General features: G+C 35.7%; 1 protein-coding gene and 1 long non-coding RNA gene across 7 annotated transcripts in view; one reads left to right on the forward strand and one right to left on the reverse strand.

Annotated features, from left to right (window-relative positions):
- The window catches only part of LOC144223062 (uncharacterized), a 58,822-nt gene extending 53,058 nt beyond the window's left edge, over positions 1-5,764 (forward strand). The window contains exons 3-4 of one of the 3 annotated variants that reach the window (XR_013332543.1): positions 3,343-3,386; positions 5,696-5,764. This is a non-coding gene — a long non-coding RNA (uncharacterized LOC144223062). Of the gene's footprint in view, positions 1-1,177; positions 1,279-3,342; positions 3,387-5,695 lie in introns of those variants that run through there. The other 2 variants (XR_013332545.1, XR_013332544.1) reach the window with 2 other exon arrangements.
- Positions 1-27,971, reverse strand: part of IFT80 (intraflagellar transport 80) — a 117,961-nt gene that overhangs the window by 34,116 nt on the left and 55,874 nt on the right. For all 4 annotated transcript variants that reach the window (XR_013332542.1, XM_077753761.1, XM_077753760.1 and 1 more), the window contains 4 exons: positions 25,098-25,277; positions 13,301-13,419; positions 9,034-9,108; positions 5,609-5,772 (listed from right to left, as the gene is read on the reverse strand). Coding sequence is in view for 3 of the 4 variants with exons in the window: in XM_077753761.1 (XP_077609887.1) it covers positions 5,609-5,772; positions 9,034-9,108; positions 13,301-13,419; positions 25,098-25,277 (538 nt within the window). In the remaining variant the exon portion in view is untranslated. The remainder of the gene's footprint in view (positions 1-5,608; positions 5,773-9,033; positions 9,109-13,300; positions 13,420-25,097; positions 25,278-27,971) is intronic.

The following is a 27,971-nucleotide window of genomic DNA, read 5'->3' on the forward strand; positions in this document are numbered from 1 at the left end:
TTAAGCAGTTTCTTTCTATATAATATATATAATATTATATATATGTTTATATATATATATAAAATAGAGACTAAAAAAATAGATCTATGAAACCAGGAGCTGGTTCTTTGATAAGATCAATAAAATTGATAAATCTTTAACCAGACTCATTAAAAGAGACACAGAGAGAGAGAGAGAGAGGACTCAAATGAATCAAATTAGAAAGGAAAAGAGAAATAACAATTGACATTACCAAAATACAAAGGATTATAAGAGAATATTACTTAAAAATGTACAAAAATTGGACAATCTAGAAGAAATGAATAAATTCCTAGAAACAACCTTTCCAAACAGAAGCAGGAAAAAAATAGAAAACTTGAACAGACTAATAGCCATGAACTTGAATCAAAAGTCAAAAAGCTCCCCAAAAACAAAAGTCTAGGACCAAATGGCTTCACAGGTGAATTCTACCAAACATTTAAGAAGAGAACTACAGGCCAATATCTCTGATGAACACAGATGCAACAAAATGCCTCAACAAAATATTAGCAAACCAAAATAAACAAAACATTAAAAATAATTATTCACCACAATCAAGTGGGATTTATTCCAGGTATGCAAGGGTGGCTCAATTTCTGCAAATCAACCAATGTGTTATGTCACATCAACAAGAGAAACATAAAAACCATATGATCATTTCAATAGATGCAGAAAACACATTTGACAAAGTACAACATCCATTCATAATAAAAACTCTCAAAAAACAGGTTTAGAGGGAACATACATCAATATAATAAAGGCCATGTATGAAAAAAACTATAGGTAACATTATACTCATTGGTGAAAAGCTGAGAGCTCTCCTACAACTAACCTTTCCAAATGGAAGCAGGAAACATAGGAAACTTCAACAGACTGATTAATAGCCATGAACATGAATCAAAAGTCAAAGCTCCCAACAAACAAAAGTCTGGGATCAGATGGCTTCATAGGTGAATTCTATCAATTTAAGAACAGTTAATACTTACTCTTCTATAACCAAAAAACAGAAGAGGAACTATCTTTCCATTTATTTATGTCACCTTCAATTTCTTTCATCAATATCTATAGTTTTAGTTTTTGTAGTGTCTTTATCTGTTTTTGGTATCAGGGTAATCCTAGCCTTATAGAATGAATTTGGAATCTTTTCTTCTAAAATCAGGAAGAAGGCAAGGATGTCCACTGTCACCACTTTTATTCAACATAGTACTGGAAGTCCTAGCTGCAGCAATCAGATAAGAAAAAAAATAATAAAGGGCATCCAGATTGGTAAGGAAGAAGTAAAATTTTCACTATTTGCAAATGACATGATTCTATATATAGAAAACCCTAAAGACTCCACCAAAAAACTACTATCCAATTTATCTCCAAAGTAACTTAATCTTGGTCCTTACTTAACATGCTCTGATTTCAGGTGAATGGGTATCTGGTACCCATACTACTCTATCTCTACCACATTCCTTACCTATACATTGTCATTCTACCTGCCCAGCTTTCTCCAAGATATTACTCTATCAACTATCCCCATTTTCTCCTGGACCTTTACCTGCTCCTTTTCATCTGGTTCATTCTGAGTACTACAAACACTTTAAAGTTGCCCTCATTAAAAAAAAAAAAGTTCTTCCCCACTCTTGAATAATCTCTAGTAATTCCTTGTCTCTCTTAATGCTAGACTTCCTGAAACAACAGGAATTTCAGCTTTCACAACTCCTAGCCACTGTTCGACTTATTACAATTTGCTGTTCAACCTTATTACATGATGCAAAGGCTCTTGCATGGATCACCAATGACCCCTGTGTTACCCAATCAAAGAGTCTATTTTCAGTCTTCAAGAGTCTACTTTTAGTTTTTACCTCCCAGCAGCATTGGGTGCTCCTGACCATCTTCTTTCTTGAAATTCTTATGCAGGCTACATATAACACCGTTTTCTACTGACCCTCTCCTATTTTGGACCACTCCTCATTCTCTTTTGCTAACTCTTCCTTATCTGGTAACCCTTATTTCTATGCTTTTGTTTTAAAGTTACCTTTTCACAGGACATATTTTCCCTGATTTCATATACTTTCATGACATCAATTATTATATAAATAATGATAATTCAAAGTTCTCTATTTCCAACCCTAGCTTTCTTTGATGTCCTGAAGTAGGTCAAGTTGTAAAAACTACAGGAGAGATTGTATTGAGGCAGCCAAGAGCAAATACTACCTCTGCCCCCTTCTTTGTTTCACCAAAGGCTTCTCCTAGTCTCAAACATGACAGCGGTACAAAGAAAAGTGTTCTTTTCTCTTTTAAAAAGATTTTCATGAAGTGAGGGGGAGATTGTTGGAGTGTTTTGGTGATTCTCTTTAAGTAATTCCCAAATTACTCCAATCCAAGATTCCTCTCCAATGAAGCAATTTCATATGATCAAATATGCACAAAGTTTACAAAAATGAAAAGACAGAAATGACATGAAAAGATAGTAGTGGCACGAGTAGTCAGCCAAAGAATTGAACAAATTATACAGATCGCTGAAATATGTGTGACATGATATTTAAATTCCAGAGGTCACACTTCTAGTATAGTGATTATTAGCTGTTAGTAAATCTTAGGAATGTTAAGTTTGAGGTCACTGGCTATATTCACAGAGGAAATAATGTTGTAACAATAAGTTATGTTTTAAAATTGCCAATTTTGCTCAGAAAGATTAAAAAGAAAAATACCATAATAGAATTCTTAGTTAAGCATAGCAACAAAAATTTTTAAATTTTGGCTTCCATTAAAAAATGCTTTGGGCTTGGCTAAACCCATTTTTTCCATAGCTATACAAACTACTAACTTTTTAAAAAATAAAAGCATTCCATCCTTTTGATGATTGCACATATTACTAAGAGATGGATGCTTCTAAACATAAGTAACTGCTCTCTAACTTCTATTCTCCCCTTATCTAGGCATTTGTTTCAAAGAGTCATCCAGGCTAATATCATAGCCTATCTGTGCAAGTGTTTGAGGAGAAAAAAGTCAAAAGCAGTAGCATCTCTACTACTTAATCACCCAAAGTGGTAGACTACCGTACTTGGTCCAAGAATCCTGCTTATGAGGGAGCTCCCAAATAGGAAAGAAGCACTGTTTTCATTTGTGAATGGCTCCCACCTTGAAGGAAACTTTCATAGGTTAAAGATTCTCAGTACTTCAGCTGTGTTTTCTATTGTTAGCACATACTTCTATTTAACCATCAATGGATACTAGTTTCTTTTAAAAGAAACATAAGGAAAATATTTTCCTGCTCATTTTACATCAGTTTAGAATAAAAATTTTATTTTGGTCTTTTTGATTTTCTGTTTACAGCATAAAGAATTGCATGATTATCTTTTTCAACAATCAAAATTTATGTAAGTAAAAGAGATCATTTATTGGCAGATAAATGCATATTTCTGAAAATGTTGATAAATTTTTCTTGCTCTAAAGTGCTATGAATTATCAAAGAATTAAATAATAATGAAATATTTTTTAGGTGTGAATTAAATACAGAAAAATTCAGAATAGGGATGCCTCGGTGGCTCAGGTGGTTAAGCCTCTGAGTCTTGATTTCAGCTCAGGTCATGATCTCACAGTTAGTGAGTCTGAACTCCACATTGAACTCTGCACTGACAGCGTGGAGCCTGCTTGGGATTCTCTCTCTCCCTCTCTCTCTACCCTTCCCCTGCTCATCCTCCTCTCTAAACAAACAAACAAATAAAAGAAAAATTCAGAATAAGGTATATTCAGTTACAAACATATGTACTTTATTACAGCTTCTATCTAAAACATGTGCTGAACAAGGACAGCACAGACAACTCATAATGATCACTATAATTTTCACATTTAGGTTTATTGAAGAAAAAAAATCTGACTTCCAAGTTATTAACAATTACTCAGTCATCTTAAATGTGTCTGCTATCTAGATACTATCTTATTTGATTCTCTTTTTTAGTCAGAAGGGAAGTCCTTCCAAAACAAAACAATCACCAAATGTCGTCCCTCAGAGAAGGTCGAAGGCATAAGGACACAAACTCTGCTCAGGAGAATTATATTTCTACCAGCATGACGTCATGGCATCTGAAAGTACTGAAAACTGAAAAGCGGTAGTTTTTTAGCTGCTGAATTAAGCTTCCACAGTGTAAACTAACAAAATTAACCATCAGGCCAGATATTTTTATAAAACATCACAGTGATAAACAGCATTTAGCGCTATGTACTGATAGAGAAAAACAATTATTTAATGTTTTTTCCACGAGGCTTTAGGGATAACTCACTCTCACTCTTACCTCACTGGCTCTGCTTCCTCTCATCTCTAAATATTGATGTGCTCAGTCTCTGGTCCTTTCTCTGCCTATACTTACTTCTTGGGTGATTTCCTCCAGTACCATGGCAGCATCTGTACACCGGTGACTCCCAAATTTATATCTCTAGTCCCCAACTCTCTCCTGAGTCTGAGACGTGTCTATTCTACTGTGTACTCTCCATTCCTGCTGGAATGTCTAAGAAGCATTTAAATTTACCATGACCAAAAGAGAATTCAGTTTGTGGACCTCCTCTAAACTTCCTCCTTCCCCATCTTCCATCTCACTCATCCAGGATAAAAATGCATGCCTCTTCTCTTTCTCTCATCCAACATCCTTACCATGGCCAAGTCTTCATATAATCTGGTTTCTGCTTACCTATCTTTCTGTCCTCTCCTCCCACTCTCTGCCTAGCTCATGGTGACCCAGTTCCATGGACTTTTGGCAGTTCCTTTTACATGCCAATCATCTCTACTTCAGAACCCTGCACATGCTTGTCCGATAGTCATTCCCCTACCCCACCTCCAGCACACTCTATTCCTTCATCCTGCATTTTCTTCACAGCACATATCATTAGCTGACTACTTATTATATATTTGTATGTTTGTGTGTCTTATTTACTGTCGTATCCTCAACTTCTAGGAAAATACCTGGCACATAGCAAGTACTCAGTATCTGTTAGATAAATGTCATTGAGATACAGGAATGCCCTAATAAAATTGTGTCACTGTACTACGGAATTCCAAGACATCTGACATATTTATATTTATTTATAAATACTAATGCAGTCTATATTTTATATGAAAATTTAAATTATTCATAATTTTCTCCTATTTCATTAATTTAAAATAAATATATAAATATTTATAAAAATATAAGCACATATAAGCAAAATACATAGTACAATGAAGCACAATATTTACTGTATTTACTGTTACCAAATGAAGAAAAAGAAACATTTTAAAAGATCACGAACTTAAAAAGTAACAAGATATTTTTAGGACTCACAATCAAGAACTCAAACTCTCTACCAGCATCTACTAAATATATAAAGATTTATTCCTTATCAATAAGCTTTGATATTGTGACAATACTTATCTGTTCTGTCAAGTGGGTATAATATGTCAACTTCAGTTCTTTAATTAATTCATGCTTAGGACAAAATAGGAAGTTCATAATTCTTTCATATAAAGTTAACATATTAATAGATGAGAAAATAAAAGAAAGGAAATTTTACAGTGTTAACAAATTTCATTGAAATGTGACAAGGAAAATTATAAAAATGCACTTACTTTTTTCATCAGCTTTGTCTTTTATTGCTATGGTATCATTACTCAGAGATACAGTCTGTGCATTCAGAATATCTGTTCTCATTCCAGGAAATTTTGGAGAAGAAATGAACCGGCCTTCATACGAATATAAATAGATACCACCACCATCTACAAGAAGAAAATGTCTAAAAAAAGAATAAAATACATTCTCAAATAGAAGCTTACTATATTTTCATTTTTATATTAGAGAATAGTGTGTTCTTTGGAAAAATCTAAATGTAATTTTTTTCCTTTGAAAATTTATGAACATTGCAAAGAACAATTCAAACAACAAAGAGAAAGCAAAAGATCTCTTGTAATCCTATCTCTAAAGAGATAACTTATGGAAAAGTATGGATATATTATTATTATTTCATTTCATTAAGTCATTCCTTTTTAAATTAATGTTTATTCATTTATTTTGAGAGAGAGCAAGGGAGGGACAGAGAGGGTGAGAGAATCTTAAGCAAGCTCCATGCTGTCAGCCTGATGTAGAGCTTGATCTCACTAACTGTGAGAACATGACCTGAGCGGAAATCAAGAGTCGGGTGTTTAACCAACTGAGCCACCAAGGCACCCCTAATAACTCATTCCGGATAGACATTTATTGTATTTAAAATTATTCACTTTTTTTTTTAATGTTCAATTATTTTTGAGAGAGAATTATTTTTGAGAGAGACTTAGTGTGAGCAGGGAAAGGGTAGAGAGAGAGAAAGACACAGAACTGGAAGCAGGCTCCAGGCTCTGCGCTGTCTGCACAGAGTCCTACCCAGGGCTTGAGCTCACAAACCGTGAGATCATGACTTGAGCCGAAGTCAGTCACCCAACCAACTGAGCCACCCAGGCACCCCTAAATTATTCACGGTTTTAAAGAATGCCTAGTGTATACACATCTCTGTATGTCTACCTTATTTCCTTAGTATAACTTCTAGAAATGTAATAATTGGATGAAAGGGCAAATACTTAGACAGTTTTATTTATTTGGAGAGAGAGAGAGTACACATGAGCAGGGAAGGGGCAGAAAGAGAGGGAGAGAGAGAATCCCAAGCTCTGCGTGTCAGCAGAGAGCCCTACACGAGGCTTGAACCCATGAACCATGAGATCATGACCTGAGCCAAAATCAAATCAGATGCTCAACTGACTGAGTCACTCAGGCACTCCTACTTAGAAAATTTTAACTTTTATTGTTAAACCGCCCTTTGAAAGGCTATAACAATTTACAATCATACCACTGCTATACTGGAGTGCCTGTTTCCTCAATGCTGAACACAGTATTACTTCTTAAGATATTAAGTTCAAAGTTTTAATATCCTTGTTCAGAACTATTTCTTGATTCAGGAATTGCTCATTGTTCTTTCTTGCCATGGAACAAATATATGCCTTTTAATTAAATTAATACTTGAGTATTGGTATGCAGTTTATTTGATTGAAAGGGTTTGGTCCTTACCCATTAGTGTATGGAAACAATATTTGTTAATGTTGACAAAATGATACATCTTATTAGTATAAATTCTTTGTTTCAATACTAAAACCTTTTCCTCTCCTAAATAAGACACTATAAGCTTTTAACCTCTTTGTGAGTAACACGTTTAAAGGAGCAAACATTTTGCACGATGGAAATAAGACAAGCCCATATGCAGTATGTAAATTATTCTTTAACAGTCTAATCAGTTATGCCATTTACAAATGTCTTTACTAAAAGCATATTTAATACACTTAAAAGTAATGTATAAATGAATAAATTTGAAACATTTCAAGTAAAAAGAATTTCAGAAATATGTTTTTTTAGATAGCTGACATCTTACCTTTTTAAGTGGCAAAGATGTCTTTTTAATATTAAAAGTTTTTGATATAACTAAATAAATAATATATTTCAATTTCATTAAACAGATGGTACAAAAGTGACACAATTTTCTTGATCACTCAAGGTCATACTCTTCAGTAACTGTTTAACTGACAGCTTTGGTACTCAGGAGAATCTGTTGGTGCAGTAGAATAATGAAACTATTCAGCTATATAGTTCTGTGCTTCTAGTGTTCTCTAAGCTGCTTGCCAGGCAGTCACTTTTCTTCTTGTCCTTGTGCCAGCCTCTAACAGCCCACGAGCACTCCCCTTCTGGTTTGCTATTTATAAAAGGCTGTGGGCTAGAAAACCTGATAACACTTTTAAGAGACTGCCTAGGTGGTGAGTAAAGGAATAAGGAATAAAGTACATGGTTTTAGTGCAAAGATTTCATGGGTAGCTATATTAGGTAATTGTTGATTCTATTTTCAAACTTTATTCCAGGTTTCATTGGATTATAGCTTTCTAAGACTGACGATTCAGTAGGATATCACTGTAGTTGACTGATGGTAGTTTTCATGAAAAAGTGTGGGTTCTTGAGTCATAGCTATTCCAACTTTACTCTAGTTTGTGGGCCTGGTGTTTTGTAGTCCTACATACACTGAAAGTGTGGGTAAAGAATGTTATTTTCTTTTTTTTTAATGTTTTATTTATTTCTGAGAGAGAGAGAGACAGCGTGAGCAGGGGAGGATCAGAGAAAGAGGGAGACACAGAATCTAAAACCGGCTCCAGGCTCTGAGCTGTCAGCACAGAGCCCGACGCAGGGCTCGAACTCATGAACTGTGAGATCATGACCTGAGCTGAAGTCGGACGCTTAACCGACTGAGCCACCCAGGAGCCCCAGAATGTTATTTTTCAAACTACAGGTTACAGCCTAGTAGTGGCTCATAAAATCAGTGTGTTTCAACCAATATTTAAAACCAAAAACAAGAACAGAGGGGCTCCTGGGTAGGTCAGTCAGCTAAGCGTCTGACTGATTTTGGCTCAGGTCATGATCTCACTGTTTGTGAGTTTGAATCCCATGCTGGGCTCTGCACTGGCAGTGCGGAGCTCACTTGGGATTCTCTCTTCTCTCTCTCTTCCCTTTCCCTGTTCTCACTCAAAATAAATAAACTAAAAAACAAAGAAACAAAAAAGAACAGAAGAGAAAATAAGGGGCCCCATGGTCAAAACTATCTCCTAAACTTACCTGTTTCCCTCTCATTTTCTTATGTCACTACTTTGATCTTGTAATATATTTAGTTCCATGGTTTTTAATAAATTAACACCTTTTCAACTTCTCAATTAAAATTTTTAGTATAGTAAATGCTGATATATAATATAACCTACATATAACCCTCAAGAACTTTTTAAGAATGTAGAGAAATTCTGAGACCAAAAAGTTTCAGAACCACTGACCTAACAGCTTATTCTCTTTGCTTTTTCTCCTTTAAAAAGAATAGAAACAGACTTATTCCAAATGACTAATATACCATTCTGTAAATGACATGCTTTAAAGAGTGTTTTACTGCAATCTGAAATATTTCAACCCCCAATTCAATAGTTAAACAAGATAAACAAATTACCTTTCTGCCTGCAGAATTAAACTAACAGTTCCTTCTTTTAGATCAAATATAAGTGGTGTATTCCAGTTCTTCGTACTAAAAGACAAATAAAAAGGACACTTATTAGCATTTAAAATACCAAATACTTTTTAATAAATAGATAGGTTTTCATTTTAAATAGTGTCTTCAGTTTCACAGTGACTGTATATATTTCTATTACAGCACTTAGCACATTGTTCTGAAATCATTTACTTACATGTCTGTATCCCTGACTAGAAATCAAACTCTGTGTAAGTAGTAAGTATTCAACAGTAAGCATTCACTAAATGTTTATTCTAGGTATCACAATATGTGAATTGAGGTATCCTAAGTACAAGTTCTGTCATTTATTAGCTGTGTGATTTGGGCAAATCATTTTGTTTCTTATCTGGTAAATAGTAGCAGCATGGCATGATGAAAAAAGGATGGATTTTTGGCTAGACAGATCAGGATTAGCAATCTAGTTTCACCACCTGTTGTCCATATAATCTTTTTTTTTCTTTAAATGTTTTTTTTTTTTAATTTATTTCTAGGAGAGAGAGAGACAGCATGAGCAGGGGAGGGTCAGAGAGAGAGGGAGTCACAGACTGAAACAGGCTCCAGGCCCTGAGCTGGCAGTCAGCACAGAGCCCGACGCGGGGCCCGAACCCACGAACCGTGAGATCATGACCTAAGCGAAAGTCGGACGCTCAACCGACTAAGCCACCCAGGCGCCCCTGTTGTCCATATAATCTTAATAAGCTCAACCTCCTATGCATCAGTTTCCTTATTTGCAAACTGAGATAATGACAACTCAGAGTGTCTAGCTAACTGCATGTTATATAGTAGATAGTGACCAGAGAGAAACTATAATAACAATAATATTACGACATGAGTATTTTTCCTATTAAGTCTCCCAATGTCATTATTTGGCTGAATGAAGATATCTGTGAAGCATTCTATAAACTGTAAAATACTATATAAACGTAAGCAATGATCATGCTTATTGAGTAAATGGAAAAATAAATGAACAAACAACTCCTTTGGTTTTTGTAGTGTAATAGGATTCAAAGATAGGAAAGGGGGAGAGAACATTAACAAACTAAAAGACCCACCCCAAACAATCAAAGTTGCACAGAATAAAATGTTTTTCATTCCTATATATTCTGACTTCCTCTCAGTTACTTTCATGGAACCAATTCTTTGAATTAGATTAAGTCTCATATTCAGATCCAGAAAATGGGGGAAGGAAATGGTTGCATTAAGTGGGCACGCTGGTGGGAAATTAATATTGGCTAATGTAAAGAGTCTGATACCTATTTCAATAAGTGAAGGCATTTTAACATAGGAAAACAATTTAACAAAAGAAAATAAACTATTAATAATAACTAGGTCTGGTGTTCACAGGTATGATAGAAATATGTGTTTTTGTATGTTAGAAATATTATCATAGCATGCCTCATTCATGTAGTCATTAAAACTAGCCTTCATTCTTTGATAATAGTGATTGTGAGTTTTTTAAAAGATCCCTTTGCAAAATATCTGAGAGTTATGAGAACTGAGATATATATACCTCCCACAGAAATATAACTCTCTAAACCACAGTGGGGGTATTTTCTGTACAATGATTTGAAACATCAAATGAAAATTTAACAAAGAATACTTATATATCATTTTCTTTTTCCTGGAACTTCTTTTCATATAAACCACTATACTGCTTACACATTTGTTTTAAAAATTATGTTTTAATACTAAAAAAGGGCAACAGTTATCAAGAAATTGGACTCAAATCCTAGCTGTTCCTTTAGTAAAGAAGTAATCTGATCTAGAGTAGGTTACTTAAATACTCTGTGTCTTTCAGTTTCTTCCTCTTGGAAAATGGGAACAATCATACTCAACACACAGGGTAAATTAAACCACGACCAAAAAAGATAGAGTAACAGAGCTCAAAAAAAGATAGTTTTTGTTATCTGAAATACTAGTAGGTTTTATAGTTTAATGAAATAAATTTTGGTGATGATCAGTCCCAGCACTACCTCATTCCCACTACTGCCCCCTGTGTTTCACTTTCAGAAATATTATGTACTTTAATAAATGTATTAACGAGAGGGGAGGCAAGACTAATTCATAAAAGAAAAGCAGTCTTATATTCTGCCACATATTAAATGGTAAATTAGAGTGACCCAAAAAAAGTAGAGTGACAAAAAAAAATTAAATAACAGCTACTAAACTTTCGGTAAATATTTTAAAAAGCAACCTCTAATGCAAGTAACACATTATACTAACCCTCCAGATTCAAACATTCTGCCTTGCCAATAAAACTAGCAGAATAAACCCCTCACGTGGGGTGGTTAAGAGCCCTACCTTTCTTCAAACAAACCCTAAACTGAAGAGATCTTCTCTATTTGACTCAACCCCATGAAAATTAATTATTCAGATAACTATGTGCACTAAGTGATTGTGAAATTTCTTCACATCCTATAATCCCTATATATCAACTGTTTAACTAGGTATCTTTCTTGACTTTTCCCAAAATCATACTGTTGTTCACTTTCATGTAAGAAAAATATTTCGAATTGAGCTGCTTGTTTCTTTATCCCCTCTCTCTTCTCTGCTTCTCCCATTTAATCTTCCAGGCTTGGCTGCTGTCCTAAATTGCACATTCTGATTAGTAGCAGATTTATACATAGTGAGTGAGAATTTTAATAATTATAGCAATTGTTACTGTTAATCAAACTGGATACCTTTGTCTCACACATTACTAGGCTTAGGAATTCAAGACACTAGTACACTTTATGTTTTTTGATTCATTCACTTATCCAAAAACATTTATTTACTAAGTACCTACTACATGTTGAACACTGAGTGTATAGTTGTGAATAAGACACACGTAGTCCCTATCTTCAATTTTATGTTCAACGATTAAACCATAACCACATAATGTTATAAGTATAAGCAAGAAAGGTAAAAAAGCAGTCCCTAACTATTCACAACTCTTGAAAGTATAAGAACAGTTGCATTAGTTTTCTAGACAGTTGACAAGTCAGCTGGTGGTATGCTAGAGTCAGCTTGTACCAAGTGGTGTACTTTCAGGAATTTTGTAAGCCAAGTATTAAAGCTATTATTGGGATGCCTGGGTGGCTCAGTCAGGTAAGCCTCTGACTCTTGATTTCAGCTCAGGTCATGATCTCATACTTTACGGGATTGAGCCCCGCATCGGATTTTGTGCTGACACTGTGAAGCCTACTTGGATTCTCTCTCTCCCTCTCTCATTGCCCCTTCCCCACTGGTGCTGTCTCTCTCAAAATAAATAAACTTAAAAAAATAATAAAGCTATTATTTAAAATTAAATTATATAAACTTATAATTAAGCAAATTATATTCAAAAACAAAAATAATAATACTCCAAACTTATTCCTTCCAGATTATTACCTTTTACTATGATCTATGCATTTGAGATTATATACATCTGTTGTGTCTATATGGTGGCAATTCTATATGATGATTTGCTACTGTGCACCTCTAGTCAATTCTGCCTTCAGTGACACCATAATGGTAGCTTGAAACTGGCCATGGTAGAAGTATAGGCAGACTATAGAGATAGGCAGATACTGCATATCAGGTTTGTTTGTTCATTTCCAAAAAGCCAGTTCAATGTTTTGTTTAGCACATATTGAGTTACACTTTGAAAACTACCATGTATATTTGTTTTAGGCACAAGTTTCTTGGATGTACTGAATTATTCTCTATTTTTTAATACAGGTAGATGAATATATTTTCTTCCATCATTTCTGGACAACTCTGGATTATTATGAACACCCATGAGTGCCTGGGGCTATGATATTAAGCTTGAATACCTCCTTGTGTCCTTAATGAACATCTTTCAGTCTGTTGTCAGGCTACTAGCTGTCCTTCCACTTCCAGTGGTTAGGTGGGTCCTTTTCCCACCATTTATCAGCTGCTCCTCTGTGCTATGAAATCAAGTTATACTCAGTTCCTTAGAACTGTGAGTAAAGTAAGAGTAAACACTATCTCAGAGAAGGTATTTTCTATTATAAAATGATTATTAACTGATGCACAAACTTTATTAGTTCTATTTTTAGTGCTCATAGCTCATGTTTTAAGCCACTTCTTGGTTGAAGTTAAGTTTGGAATAAGTGAGGTTTTAAGAAACTTAAGTTTAAACCAAACCATGTTGATGTGAAAGACTAAAAATAAATTCCTCATCACAGACAAAACTCTAAATTTTTAAGAAATGCAAGATGCTTACGAGAACACATAACATTGAAGAGATGTTGAAACAACTAAGTGTGCATAGTTCAAAGATGCTTTAATGACTCTATCACGGAATTCCAGTAAATCCACTGCATCATTAAGAACGTTACGAACCTAAACAAGGAAAAATGAAACACCAACAAACAACATTAAAACACATCAACATTTTAATTAGGTAAGTTAGTAAGAGTTTGAAACATAAAAAAATTCAGTGCATTCTGGTTTACCTAATCATGCAAAAAAGAAGAATTCAATAGGCACTAGGCATAAGATGATATATTTGGATATAAAAATCAACCAACAGTGGCACCTGAGTAGTTTAGTCAGTTAAGCATCTGACTTGATTGCAGCTCAGGCCATGATCTTGTGGTTTAAGTCGTGAGATAGAGCCCTGCATTTAGCTCTGTGCTGACAATGTGGAGCCTGCTTAGGATTCTCTCTCTCAGCCCCTTCCCCCATTGGGCATGCATCTCCAAATAAAAAAATAAACATTAAAAAAATCAACCAACAAAAGAAATGCATAGAAAATATCCTAGAAATAAGTAGAAATAAGCAGATTTCTAACCTGAAAGGCAATTTGAATGGTCTAGCAATGGAGAAATAAGGTGAAAAATGCTGTAACACTGAGATATAGCAAAAAAATATATAAAAATAAATAAGTAAATATATATATTTGTACACATATACAAATATACATATATATGGCATATAGGAACTGGAAAGAGACCATATGATTTCTGCCCCAAACAGTAAAAATAACTTCTTAGGGCTAGGTTTTACTTTAAAATTTAAGTTCTAAAAAAAGAGATATAATAATTTTAAAAAATCAAAATGGAGTAGGAGGTATTAGTAAAGAAACCAACTGCACAGTGAATAAGTCAAGCTACACAGAGGGGCACAAGTATTTCCACATGTAAAAACACAGAGATAATGTATAAGAAAGCTAAGCACCAAGTAAAAAAGATTTTTACCTCTCATAGTCAAACTGTTATATAAATCAGTAACAGAATAAAGTTTGCAAGGATTTTAACACTTGGTAATATCAGCTAACAATCTTGAAATTGATGGACAATCTGCAACTTGTATCTTTAAGTTAGCATTCCTTTAAATTCCCCTCAAAATGTCATCATCTTTCTAAATATAATGTGACAATTATAGTATTAATGAAGAATGAATGGGAATGGAAAAAAGAAAGATAAAGTCAAACTTCTTTTAAGTACTTCTTTAAAGCACTTCAATCTAGAAGGCATATTGTATTTTTATTCTCTGCTCCTCAACTCCCATACTCACCAAACTATGAAAACTGCTATCACCATGATGGAGATAGCAACATTACATATACATATATTCCTTGACCCAAAAATCTTACTTTTAGAATTCTATCACAAACATAAACAAGCAAAACTATGAAATCACACACACACACACACACACACACACACACACACGGCTATTAACTACATACAGCAGTAGTGGTAATAGCAAAAGACTGGAAAGAGCCCAAATGTCTGTCAAAGGGGTAGATTGAATAAACTGTGGTATATATATATACCATGCATACATAAATACACACACACACACACACACACACACACACACACACATTTTTTTCCCCACAAAGTGGAATACTATACAGCTCAAAAAAAAGAATACGAAGATCTATGGAGTGATCTCCAGGATATGGCATAAGGTGAAAAATGCAAAATGCAAAACAATGTGTATAGTATAATACTTTTTATCTAATAAAGGGAAAGATATGAAGATATACGGATTTGTTTATGTTACAAAAACAAAATGAGGGGTACCCGGCTGGTTTAGTCAGTTAAATGTCTGACTCTTAATTTTGGCTCAGGTCATGATACCAGGGTCATGGAATTAAGCCCTTGCTTAAGATTCTCTCTCTCTCTCTCTCCCTCTGCCCTTCTCCCCTGCTCATGTGTGTTCACTCTCTCTCTAAAACAGAAAAACAAAAAACAAAAAACAAAACAAGAAATCTAAAACAGTATTTAGTAACGTATTATTAGAACAATATTGATGTTATTTTAAATATTTTGGGACATAGTTATATACACATACAGCACCACTAATGTCTTTAGAAACCAAAAATTTCCTATAAAAGAAAAGAGCTATAAACAAGAAATCAAGAGCAAAACTCTATAATCTTAAATTTGAATTTGAAACCTCAGTATACACTCATGATGTATTTTTATCTGTCAAAAACAAATACATTTTGAAGCTCCTGGCTGACTAAGTTGGAAAAGCATGTAACTCTTGATGTCAGGGTCATGAATTTGAATCCCATATTGAATGCAGAGATTACAAAAATTAAAAAAATACATTTAATCTAGAAGTAATTATCAAGCCAGCATCAAGGAGCACACCTAGCACACACCTGGATCATGGTATCTAGATAACATTTCCCTCCCAAAAGGAGCAAGCCTTCTTGGAAAACTTGTTGATTCCAAGTCTGGGACAGAAAATATATGAGAAGCCTACAATATCTTATCAGAAATGCAAGCAAGTTATTGAAATCATCTCAAAAGAATACAGGCGCCAATTGGCCAAAGATGGGGACCGTTTGAGTATTAAATAGAATAATGACTGCAATGGATTGAAATACATCAAAAATGTTAAAATCTGCAAGCTTATAACGATAACACCAACAACAATAACAATAACAAGACTCATTGGGAAATCAACTCATTATCTGAAAAATGGTAAATATAGAAAATACTTCAGAACAGTCTCAACTCAGGGTAACCAAATGGTTGAAAGGGCAAATGTCTTACGGGAGAACTTTAACTAATAAATGCAGAAGAAATAATAGAATTACAAGACTACCATTTTGCAAATCCCAGTGAAACATGGTTTTAGACAAGTATTATCAATGGCTGCTAAAAATATTAAAGTAAAAGCCTAATGGGCTTTTCAAACATTTTTTTCATGACAGATGAACCAAACTTACAACATCTGAACATACTGATTAATCCTAACGTCACTAAAAGAGAGATAAGTAGACATATGTGTCTTCTGATGTGATTCAAAAGGAAGTCCACAGTGGTACCTATGAAGGGTTCTTTATACTTATCAAGGTTCTTAATCTAATTACCAGTCTACAGGAAATACAGGGCCTAGATGAACATGTTAAATGGAATCATCCCATTTGGGATGCATTCAGGAAATGGAATGGATGCAAACAGGAAAATGTGAAAAGTTCAGCAGAAGAAACCACCTGGTTTCTTGAATAAATAGAGAAGAATGAGGAGAAATTGCTTCAGATTTAAACCGACTGAGGAGACAAATTAACTAAATACAATGTGGAGCTTTGTTTCCTGATATAAACAAACCAACTATCTAAATATATATTTAGAAAATAATTGGAGAAGTAAGACCTGTTATCACAGAAAGATATATTTAAGAAACAACTGGAGAAATGTGAAATGCTACCACGGTTATGTTAAAATAACTTTTTATATTTTAGACACTTTTTGAAAGTCTTAATAAAAAAGAGTGATGCTGGACTAATGGTAAAAAAAAAATAAAAAGACACTGATATGTTTGCTTCACTCTTCAATGAGTGGGGGAAATGACTGCAAACTGAGGGGTAGTCTGATGGTAGGTGCTATAAAGGAGCTGGAGTTGTTCTGGGAGGAAGAAATTATTGTGGTCTGAAATCAGCAATGACGGATAAGGAAGATGCCCACCCAATCTCCAGACCCAGTAATACATGTCAGAAAGAAGAAAAACACTTCTACTTGAGAAGGCTGTGGAAGCAACAGTGGTCTCTGGAATCAGCCAGTTTTTACTTGGAACACAAATGTAAAGACTGCTTTCAATGAAAAGGCTGGCTTGTGTCTGCAAAGCCACAGAGGTGTGTGCAGGTTGCATACTGCTCAACTCCAGGGCTCAGTGAATGGGTCCCCTAGAACTGAGGAGGCCATGACTGCAGATGGTGACTCTGTGAGTCTCTAAGTCTAAGGCTTTTTTTAGGTCTTTCACAAAGGGGGAGACTACAACTTCCTTACAGATCCCCATGCTCTAATTTTAGAGAGACCAAATCAGCACGCTTGTCTCACATCAAGTACTTTCAGTTCCATTAGCCAGCAGAGCCACTCTCCTCACGGCCTTTGCCTCCCTGCTTCTGGACCAGGAGTCAAGCAGATCAGAGACTTCACACTCTCCATTTTTGTTCCATCTCTGGACCACAGAGATGTTTCTCTTGTTTTTGAGTCCTGATAAGTCTTCTTAAAAATTATCCTTAAATATTATATTAAATAGGCATATATTATTGATCTCTTTGGAGTCACAGGTATGTCTCTTTCTTCCAAGTGTGAACTTACGACACCATCTTCACCAGAAGCCGAGGGTCCCAAGACTTTTTAAAGGTCCAAAATACCAACCTCTCCTAGAAACATTTTAAAGCTAATGGAAGAAAATGAAAGTGTTTTATTTATTTATTTATTATTTTTGTTTTTACATAGGCTTTATGCACAGTGCAGAGCCCAGTGCAGGGCTTGAACTCATGACCCTGGGATCAAAAGTTAGATAGTTAACCAACTATCTACAGACAGCTGAAATGAAAGTTTTTAAAGGAAGTTATATGTTAGTTTCTTTATAGCAATATGATATGCAATGAAAAAACTGGCTGTTAATACAAGTTTAGGAAAAGTCAATATTTAATAATACAATTGTATAGGCTTCTGCCATTATTCAAATTATAAACAGATTTCTTAAAATTCATCTTTGCCTAAAGCTTCATATGAAGGAACTGCCTTTTTTGTGAATCTGGAACACTAGGACTTAAACAGAATTAAAACATCCCAGCTATAATCCCAAAACTAAAGACATTCTGATAATTGTAATTATAATTTCAAAACTATGGTGAATCCCACATCAGAAATGTCCTGTGTTGAATTTTAAAATGCACCATTTACTCTGTTTGATTCAGGGAAGTTCCAGAATAAATCTCTTAATACTTGTGTCACTGAATACTTCCTCCTAACCACAGTATTTAGACTCCTCAAATTGACATAAATCCAAAAATTCTGTTTCCACATTTGTAAAAAACTCATTTAAACCTATACATAAACTAATCATAGTAATAGTTACTATTTATTTTTGTTTTATTTACATCACCTCATTTAATCCTCAAAATCAGTCTATTATTAACTCATCTTTAAAAAAGATAAAGTGACTAAAAATCAAATAATTTGAATTACTGCAACTATTAGGCCCCAAAGCTGTGCCCCTTGCTACACGGAGTGTCAGGAGAGAGAGAAAAGTGAAGTTGAGATGAGAAATGCTTTATCTCCTTCACCTGTACCTTCTCTCAAGGAAGACATCAACTATCTCTTTTGGAAAGAATCACCCATTAGGATTCAGCCTGAAAGCTGGGGTGCCTGGCTGGCTCAGTCGACTGAACGTCTGACTTCAGCTCAGGTCATGATCTCACAGTTCGTGGGTTCGAGCCCCGCATCGGGCTCTGAGCTGTCAGCACAGAGCCTGGAGCCTGCTTCAGATTCTGTGTCCCCCTCCCTCTGCCCCATCCCTGTTCATGCTCTGTCTCTCTCTGTCTCAAAAATTTTTAAAAAATTAAAAAAAAAAAGATACAGCCTGAAGGCAAGGAGAAGACAAGAAAACTCACAATAGGTTATTATACACAGAAAAGCTGAGGTCCAGGGAGAAGAGTAAGGCAATGAAGCCTATTGCTGGGTAGCAACTGCCAGATCAAGATCTACATGTAACAAAGGCAAACCATGAGAGACTCTTTTTTTTTTTTAATGTTTTATTTATTTCTGAGAGAGACAGCGTGAGCAGGGGAGGGTCAGAGAGAGAGGGAGACACAGAATCTGAAACAGGCTCCAGGCTCTGGTCTGTCAGCACAGAGCCCGATATGGGGCTCGAACCCACGAACTGTGAGATCATGACCTGAGCCGAAGTCGGACGCTCAACCGACTGAGCCACTCAGGCACCCCGAGAGACTCTTGAATGCTGAGGACTGATGGGGGGGGGGGGAGGGAATGGGGGGGGATGGGCATGAAGGAAGGCACTTATGGGGATGAGCACTGGGTGTTATATGGAAACCAACTTGACAATAAACTATTAAAAAAGAAAAGATCTACATGTAATAATTAGGACTCTACATGATCTCTGATTTCTGAATTAATGAAATACAAATCAACCAACTGTCCACTAAGCTTCTAAGGAAATTGTAAAACTCTAAACCAGGCAAACAAAAAATGTGATTATTCAGTTCCTGTGACAATCTGTGACCCTACCTTATAATAAAACTAAATGGGTCACTAAAATGTACAGTCCCAAAAAGGGAATTCTCCCAAGTGGGAGATCTTCCCAGAAAAGCATACCAGAGTTGCTAAATTAACCAAGCAACTAACTCTACTGCAAAGAACTGCAAAGAAAAAGAGTTCTCAGTATATTCCTGGCCAGCTGGATTTTAGCTATGGACCTGGTAATCACAGTGTGTTGTTTTCCCTCTCTTCTTTTCCAAAGTGTTTTCATTGCAGCTGTCCTGTTTTCCCTTCATTAGTGGAAGTTAGGAATATGAGGAGGGAGAGGAGAATAATTAAAATTCACATTTATTTATAGTTTTCCAGACCATAAATTTAGAACTGGATGGAATAAGTGGATGAGTCTATATTCTTTCAGGGAGGGATAGGTTTGTCTTCAATTGCATACAGAATAGCTGCATTAGTTAGTAGTGCATTTCTGAATTATACATATATGAATAAGTGTAAATATATCCAGGTATGGATAGGAGGATCTAATAGCTTCCTTCTAGTGAAAAGAATATGGTAAAAGTGATGAGATGTTACTTCTGAGTTCAGGTTATAAAAAACTGTGCCTAGATGGCTCAGTCAGTTGAGCATCCGACTCTTGGTTTCGGCTCAGGTCATGATCTCACGGTTTTGTGGGTTCAAACCCTGCACTGGGCTCTGCTGGCAGCAAAGAGCCTGCTTGGGATACTCTCTCTCCTCTCTCTCTTTCTCTCTCTCTCTCTGCCTCTCCCCCACTCAAACTGTCTCTGTTTCTCTCAAATAAATAAAATAAAAACTTAAAAAACAAAACAAAACAATGACTTATGTCTTGCTCACACTTGCTCTGCCCCTTCTCACTTGTTTGCTTTGATAAATCAAGTGGCCAGGTTGTAAGCTGTATGTAAGAGGCTCCATACAAGGAACTATAGGTGGCCTCCAATCAACAGTCTAGAAGAAACTGAGTCTCTTAGTTGAACATATCATGATAGAGTCATGCCAATAACCACATCAGTGAGCTTAGAAGCAAATCCTCCCCTAGTTGAGCCTCCAGATGAGACTAAAGCCCTGGCCAACACTTTGATTGTAGCCTAGTTGAGAGACTCTAAACCAGAAAACCTAGCAAAGCCATGCCTGGATTCCTGACCCACAGAAACTGAGAAATAACAAATGTTGCTGTTTTAAGCCACTACGTTTTAGGGTGATTTATTATGCAACAATACATAACTAGTACAGTAGGGTTGCTAAACAGCCAAAGGATAAACCATAGTGGGTAAATGTTGGTTTTTCTCTTCCCAGAATCAAATGCTCTTTTCTGGTAAATATGTCCTGGTTACCCCTTGAGGAACTATTTCCTCCATTATTGAGAGTAACCAAGAGATTTAGATGGAGTTGATTCATCCTTCCCCCCATCTCCCAACTAAATACACTCAACCTTGACTTGGCACATGAGACCCAGTGCTGAGATTTCTGTTGGAATTATTGGGGGGAGAAAAAGCACTCTTCTGGATGGATTTGAAGTTGATAGAAATATCAAGGCCACGAAAGAGGGAGAGGTTTTATAAAAACAAAGCCAATACAGAGAAAAAGAAAGTCGAGGAAGAAAAAAATGAAATCTTGTTGATATTTAAGCCTCTGAATCCAATAATTCCTCAAGTCAGTCCATTTCTTCACTTCATATAAAGAAATAAGCTTCTTTCTTCATTGCTTACCTTAAATCAATTTCAGATGAATTTATGAGAAAAAAAGAGATTTTGAATATACTAATAATCTAGGAGGTTCCATGAAAACAGGGACCAAATTTGCTTTCATCACAATTATCTTTGCCATTGCCTAGTCCAATGCCTGGCAAGTAGGAATCACTCAATAAATATCTATTGAATGAGTATATGGAAGTATTTTAAGAAAAAACACTGAATAGGCCCAATTTAGCAAAAATGTAATACAAATGTTTTATAATCATTGGGAAAGTAAAATAATAAAAACAGTGTCTTAGTTCTAAAATTTTGAAAGATTATTTTCAAACATTATTTTAAGTACAAAGACAATTTGGATTAGATAAGTCATAAACACCTCGACTGTTCATTTTATCTCATGTAAAAATTCTCTAATCTCTAGGATGACTCCTTTCTATTATGTAAGAAGAACTCCTCTTTCTAGATATATTCTCATCTTGGGGCATTTTTGAAATTAAGGCTAGAATTTATTTTAGCAATACTATTAGCTAACCACTCCCAATGTACTAAATGGATAAAATAATTATGTCCCCAAATCAACTGATTAGAACTTACAAGGCATTCTTTGTCATATATACATACAACACTATAAATAATGTTTTAGTTCCCAGGTTAATGAACAAAAATATCTATTTATACAAAACATCACCTAGATCCAATAATTAATTTGCAGGAAATACAGAAGACAGAGTAGTCTGTCAAACCACACCAAAGGGACCCAATCAATAAAGTCCAGACTGTGGGAACCTCTGCTGGACAAACAATTTGGTTCCTTCAGCAAATAAACTGCAGGGTTGTAAAACCAGAGATGGAAGTGCAATGCACAGATTAAGAAACTTAAAAGACATGTCAACTAATTGCAACATGAAAACCATTTTGGATCCCGATTTCAAAACAAACTTTTTTTTAAAAAAAACTTTTTTTTAACGTTTATTCTTTTTTGAGAGACAGAGAGAGACAGAGCATGAGCAGAGGTGGGGCAGAGAGAGAGGAAGACACAGAATCTAAAACAGGCTCCAGGCTCTGGGCTGTCAGCACAGAGGCCAACGTGGGGCTCAAACCCGTGAACCGTGAGACTATGACCTGAGCCATGTCGGATGCTCGACTGAGCCACCCAGGCACCCCCAAAACAAACTTTTAAAAATGTGACATATGGGAAGCAGCTAAAAATTTGAACACTTCCAGTATATTTGATAATATTAAGGAATTATTGGTTTTAAGGCACAATAATGATATTGTATATGTTAAAAAGAGTCCTTATCTTTTAGCTGTATACTGAAAATTTCACAGATAAAATATGATATTTGAAATGGCTTTAAAATAATTGGGGAAGGAAGGAAGTAGATATGGACATGCCTGGGGCAGGCTTGATCATGGGTTGGTTGTTAGGGCTTGGTGATGAGTATATAGTGATTCATCATACTATTCTGTCTACTTCAGTGTACATATTAAACTCTCCATTATAGGGGCACCTGGGTGGCTCACTTGGTTAAGTGTCCAATTTTACCTCAGGTCATGATCTCGTGATTTGTGAGTTGGAGCCCCACATTGGGCTCTGTGCTTACAACTCAGGGCCTGGAACCTGTTTCAGATTCTGTGTCTCCCTGTCTCTCTGCCCCTCCCCTGCTCACGCTCTGTCTCTCTCTCTCTCAAAAATAAATAATCATTAAAAAAATTCTCCATAAGAGGGAGGGAGGCAAACCACAAGAAACTCTTAAAGACAGAACAATATAAGGGTTGATGAGGGGTAGGGGAGAAGGGAAAACGGGTGATGGGCATGGAGGAGGGCACTTGTTGGGATGAGCACTGGGTGGTATATGTAAACCAACTTGACAATAAACTATATTAAAAAAATTCTCCATAATAAAATGTTTAAAATTTTAAAAATAAGTAAACAGAACAAAGAAAAACTATAACATACCAATGATTATGAATTTAGTGACCATATTATCCAAATAAAAATATCTGGATACTTAGGCTAAAGAATATTTGAATAGACCTAGAAATTAGAAGATATATGCTTCCAAATAATTATAATAGTCTGAATTCTGAATATGAAGACAGAGGCAACTGATACAAATAGGAGGAAGAAGGTACAGTCCCCTTTCTCTGGCAGAGGGCTTGCCATTTGTACATTATCTTTGGCCTCTTCCTTATATCTTTTGTCTAACTTTTCAAATATCTGTTGACCAGGCACCTGAGTGGTACAGTCAGTTGAACATCCGACTCTTGATTTCAGCTCAGGTCATGATCCCAGGGTCATGAGATTGAACCCTGCATCGGGCTCTGCACTGAGCATGGAGCCTGCTTAAGATTCTCTCATTCTGGGGCTCTTGGGTGGCTCAGTCAGTTAAGCGTCTCACTTTGGCTCAGGTCATGATCTCACATCACAGTTCATGAGTTCAAGCCCCATGTTGGGGTCTGTGCTGACAGCTCAGAGCCTGGAGCTAGCTTCGGAATCTCTGTCTCCCTCTCTCTCTGTCCCTTCCCCACTCTTACTCTCTCAAAAACAAATAATCATTAAAAAAACAATTTTTTAAAAAAGATTCATTCTCCCTCTGCCCCTCTCCCCTAGTTGCATTCTCTCTTTCTCTCTAAAATAAATAAATTAAAAATTTAAAAATTTATTTGTTGAGCATTTATTATATGCAAGACATATAGTATGAAATATAGTGCTGAGTGAAATATAGTATTGTGTACTTAAGAAGCTTATAGTGCAAAGATAACCCCTCTCACTGGAGTTCTCTGACCTGAACATTTCCCCCAACTTCCTACTGCTACATCCCAACCTTCCTGTCCTTTAAAAAATTTTTTTAAATTTTCTAATGTTTTTTAAATTTATTTCTGAGAGAGAGAGACAGACAGCGTGAGCAGGGGAGGGTCAGAGAGAGAGGGAGACACAGGATCCGAAGCAGACTCCAGGCTCTGAGCTGGCTGTCAGCACAGGGCCCAACGCAGAGCTCGAAACCACAAACCACGAGATCATGACCTGAACCAAAGTCAGACACTCAACTGACTGAGCCACCCAGGCTCCCTTAAAACAAAAAAAATTTTTTTAATGTTTAGTTATTTTTGAGAGAGAGTATAAGCGGAGTGGGGCAGAGAGAAAGGGAGACACAGAATCCAAATCAGGCTCCAGGCTCTGAGCCATCAGTACAGAGCCAGACACGGGGCTCAAACCTACCAACTGTGAGACCATGACCTGAGCTGAAGTCAGACACTCAACCAACTGAGCCACCTAGGGACTCCCTAGCCTTCCTGTCTTATTTCACTCCAAAAGTACCTGTTTTTTGCTTCCTAACTCCCAATAAGAACTTCCTACCATTTTCCCACGTTGGCTAGCCTTAGGTAATTCTCAAAAGGAAAAAAAAAATTGGTAAACAGGTTAAATAAGCTCATATAATTATAAATTAATAAAATAATGTAACCCTGACAGTGACTAGCAGGCTAGGCCTGCCGTGCGGTCAGCTCCAGGAGTTAAATCTAATTTGTCGCAGCTTCTTCCCTCCTTCCTGAACTGAATCCATATAGTCCCTAAATGCTTCAAGTTTCACCATCCCTCCCTCAACCCCATAACCACAGTAGCTGTGGGCACTCAGGTTCTGTATCAGTGAAAGGTTCTTACCTTATGTCATGAAAAAGTCACCAATGGCATTGGTGAAATATTTCTAATATGACTGAATTTTTATAAACTTGAATACAATTAGTGAAGATATTTCCATATTCTGTATATGAGCTAATGTGAAAAGAAGCAGGTTTAATCAACCATGGAACATAATCATACCTGCATGGTCCTTCGTTTAGTTAATGTTACTTGAAAATTTTTCCACTCCCAACGTTGCTCCACCACATGTGCAAACACAACATGACCATTTCCACAGGCTCCAGCAATCTGAGTGCCATCAATTGACCATGCAAGGTTAAATATGCTACCGGTGTTGGGCTTTTCTAAAGCATATGACCACTGGTGAAGAAAGAATAAAAGAAAAATCAATTCACTGGGAAAAAAAATTTAAGGAAGTTTTAAATTAAGCATACATTTTAAGAGAATTTTTTTTAAGAATGTGGTTTATCCTAGAATTAAGAGATATTTTTCTTAATAAAATAATTGTGTACTGAACAGAAGATACAGAGGTAATTTTTAAAGTACACGGTAGAATAATATAAGTATATAAAATCACCCAGGGGCACCTGGGTGGCTCAGTCAGTTAAGTGTCCGACTTCGGCTCAGGTCATGATCTCGTGGTTCGTGGGTTCGAGCCCCACGTCGGGCTCTGTGCTGACTGCCAGCTCAGAGCCTGGAGCCTGTTTCGGATTCTGTGTGTCCCTCTCTCTCTGACCCTTCCCTGCTCACACTGTCTCTCTCTCTGTCTCTCTCAGAAATAAATTTAAAAAAATTTTTTTAATTAAAAAATAAAATCTCTCAAGAACTGTAAAGCAGTCACACTGTTTCCATTCACATCATTGCTTTTAAGTAATAATACTAAATTGGTAAACACAAAGAGTCTGTAGGAAAAAAAAGACACCTTACTGTTCTTAAGGACCTCTGTAGTCCTTACACTAAAAGGTTGATTGTAATATATCAATCATTTTATGTCACTAAAAATTGAAACTAAACACACAATATAACTAAGACATTTCTGAGACACGTTTTAAATCATGAAAGCATAGGCTAATGGACCTTTTTTTTCTTGTTTTTTTTTCTTTCATAATGTACTAATATAACCTCTTTTAAAATCTACCTAACTTTCTGAGAAAGTTATCTAAAGGTATCAATAAGCATCAACTAGGACAAAAGGAGACTTATGTGTATGTGTATGAATAAGACAGTCAGAAGAACCTTTTAAAAGATGGCATAACATGCATTTTCTTTCATTTTTCAGATGCAAAATATGTATTTGCGAGAAGGATGATTTATTTATTTGACTAAATTTATATACATCCCCTTTACATTCTTCCAACCTTACAGCTTAAAGTCAAATTGAGTCTTGATTTTTTGTTGTTGGTTGCTCTTGGGTACATATTTATTTTTGTGTACAGTATTTTTGTTTCAAATATATTCATTGTTAGCCATGAGCTCAATGACAAAAAAAAATGTGGAGAAAATGGGAAAAATATAGAAAAAGACTCATTAATTCTTACTACTATCAAAGAAGACTTTAAATTCTCAATAAAGTTCCTATATACAATTAAAATGCTGAATAACTCTTACTACTCATTGACACTTTTTTCAACTCCCTTCCTCTGTGCTTCAAACCTTTACCTCATGCTTAAGTAAAAGGCACTATAAGAAAGTTATTGAGGAGGAGATAATGAACAAACTTTCCCTTCATCATCAGCATAAAAATGTAGAAACTTCCTTTTCTGAAATTAAGAAGAGTAAGTTCAACAAAGGAAAATGTGTAATAGTTGAAGTCATCTTTTTAAAAGTAAGTAAAGACAACATCAACAATACAAACAATCTACTTCTGGCAATAAAAAGAAATGAACTCATTTGTGTTTGAGAAACAGGTTTATGATATACTGCATGACTACTATTTTACATAAAAATTAAGTGGTTGGTATAGACAAGTAAAAGTCAATTTGTTAAATGTGTAGTAACAGATTAGACTAGGCCTCTGGCACATGTGTCATTCTAAAATTTTTTTTATATTTATTTATTCCTGAGAGACAGAGAGAGACAAAGGACAAGTGGGGGAGGGGCAGAGAGAGAATGAGACACAGAATCTGAAGCAGGCTCCAGGCTCTGAGCAGTCAGCACAGAGCCTGATATGGGGCTCGAACCCACGAATCATGAGATCATGACCTGAGCCAAAGTCGGACACTTAACCAACAGAGCCACTCAGGTGCCCCCATCTGTCATTCTTAAATCTATTCTCATGGTGTAGATCCAACAGAGATCTTATTTTATTTTTAAAAAATATTTATTTATTTTTGAGAGAGAGAAAAAGAGAGAGCACAAATAGGAGATGGGCAGTGGGAGAGAAAGAAAGAGAGAGAGACAATCCCAAGCAGGCTGTGCACTATGAGCATAGAGCTCGAGGTGAAGCTCGAATTCACAAATCATGAGATCACAACCTGAATTGAAATCAAAAGTTGGATGCCTAACCAGCTGAGCCATGAGCCCTCTAGATGCCCCAGATCTAATTTTAAATTGCATTTTAAAGCCATAAATTCATATTTTAAAACGATTTACTTTAAAGTATGATTTTAAACTATCCAAAGAACCAAATCAGCCAGAAAGAAACATCTTACTAAAATTAAACATAGCAAAATGTGTCTAAGAACTCCTGGAGACCTGATCCTGGTTAGGAGGAGAAAAGGGAAAGGAATGTTTAGATAATACTATCATCACACTATATTCCTCTGACTTCTTTCATAGTCCATATGGTACAACAAATATAAAATCTGCACAACAGGGATGTTCATTCTCATCACTGTTGTTTAACACAGTGTTGGAAGTCTTAGCCACAACAGACAACAAAATGAAATAAAAGGCATCCAAATTGGCAAAGAAGAAGTCAAACTTTCATTTTTCGCAAATGACATGATATTTTACATGGAAAACCTGAAAGACTCTACCAAAAAACTGCTAGAACTGATACATGAATTCAGCATGCATTCATCATGCAAAGCTGCAGGATATAAATAAATGTAC

Source organism: Crocuta crocuta, unplaced genomic scaffold, assembly GCF_008692635.1.
Source record: "Crocuta crocuta isolate KB4526 unplaced genomic scaffold, BGI_CrCroc_1.0 scaffold761, whole genome shotgun sequence".
Taxonomy (NCBI): domain Eukaryota; kingdom Metazoa; phylum Chordata; class Mammalia; order Carnivora; family Hyaenidae; genus Crocuta; species Crocuta crocuta.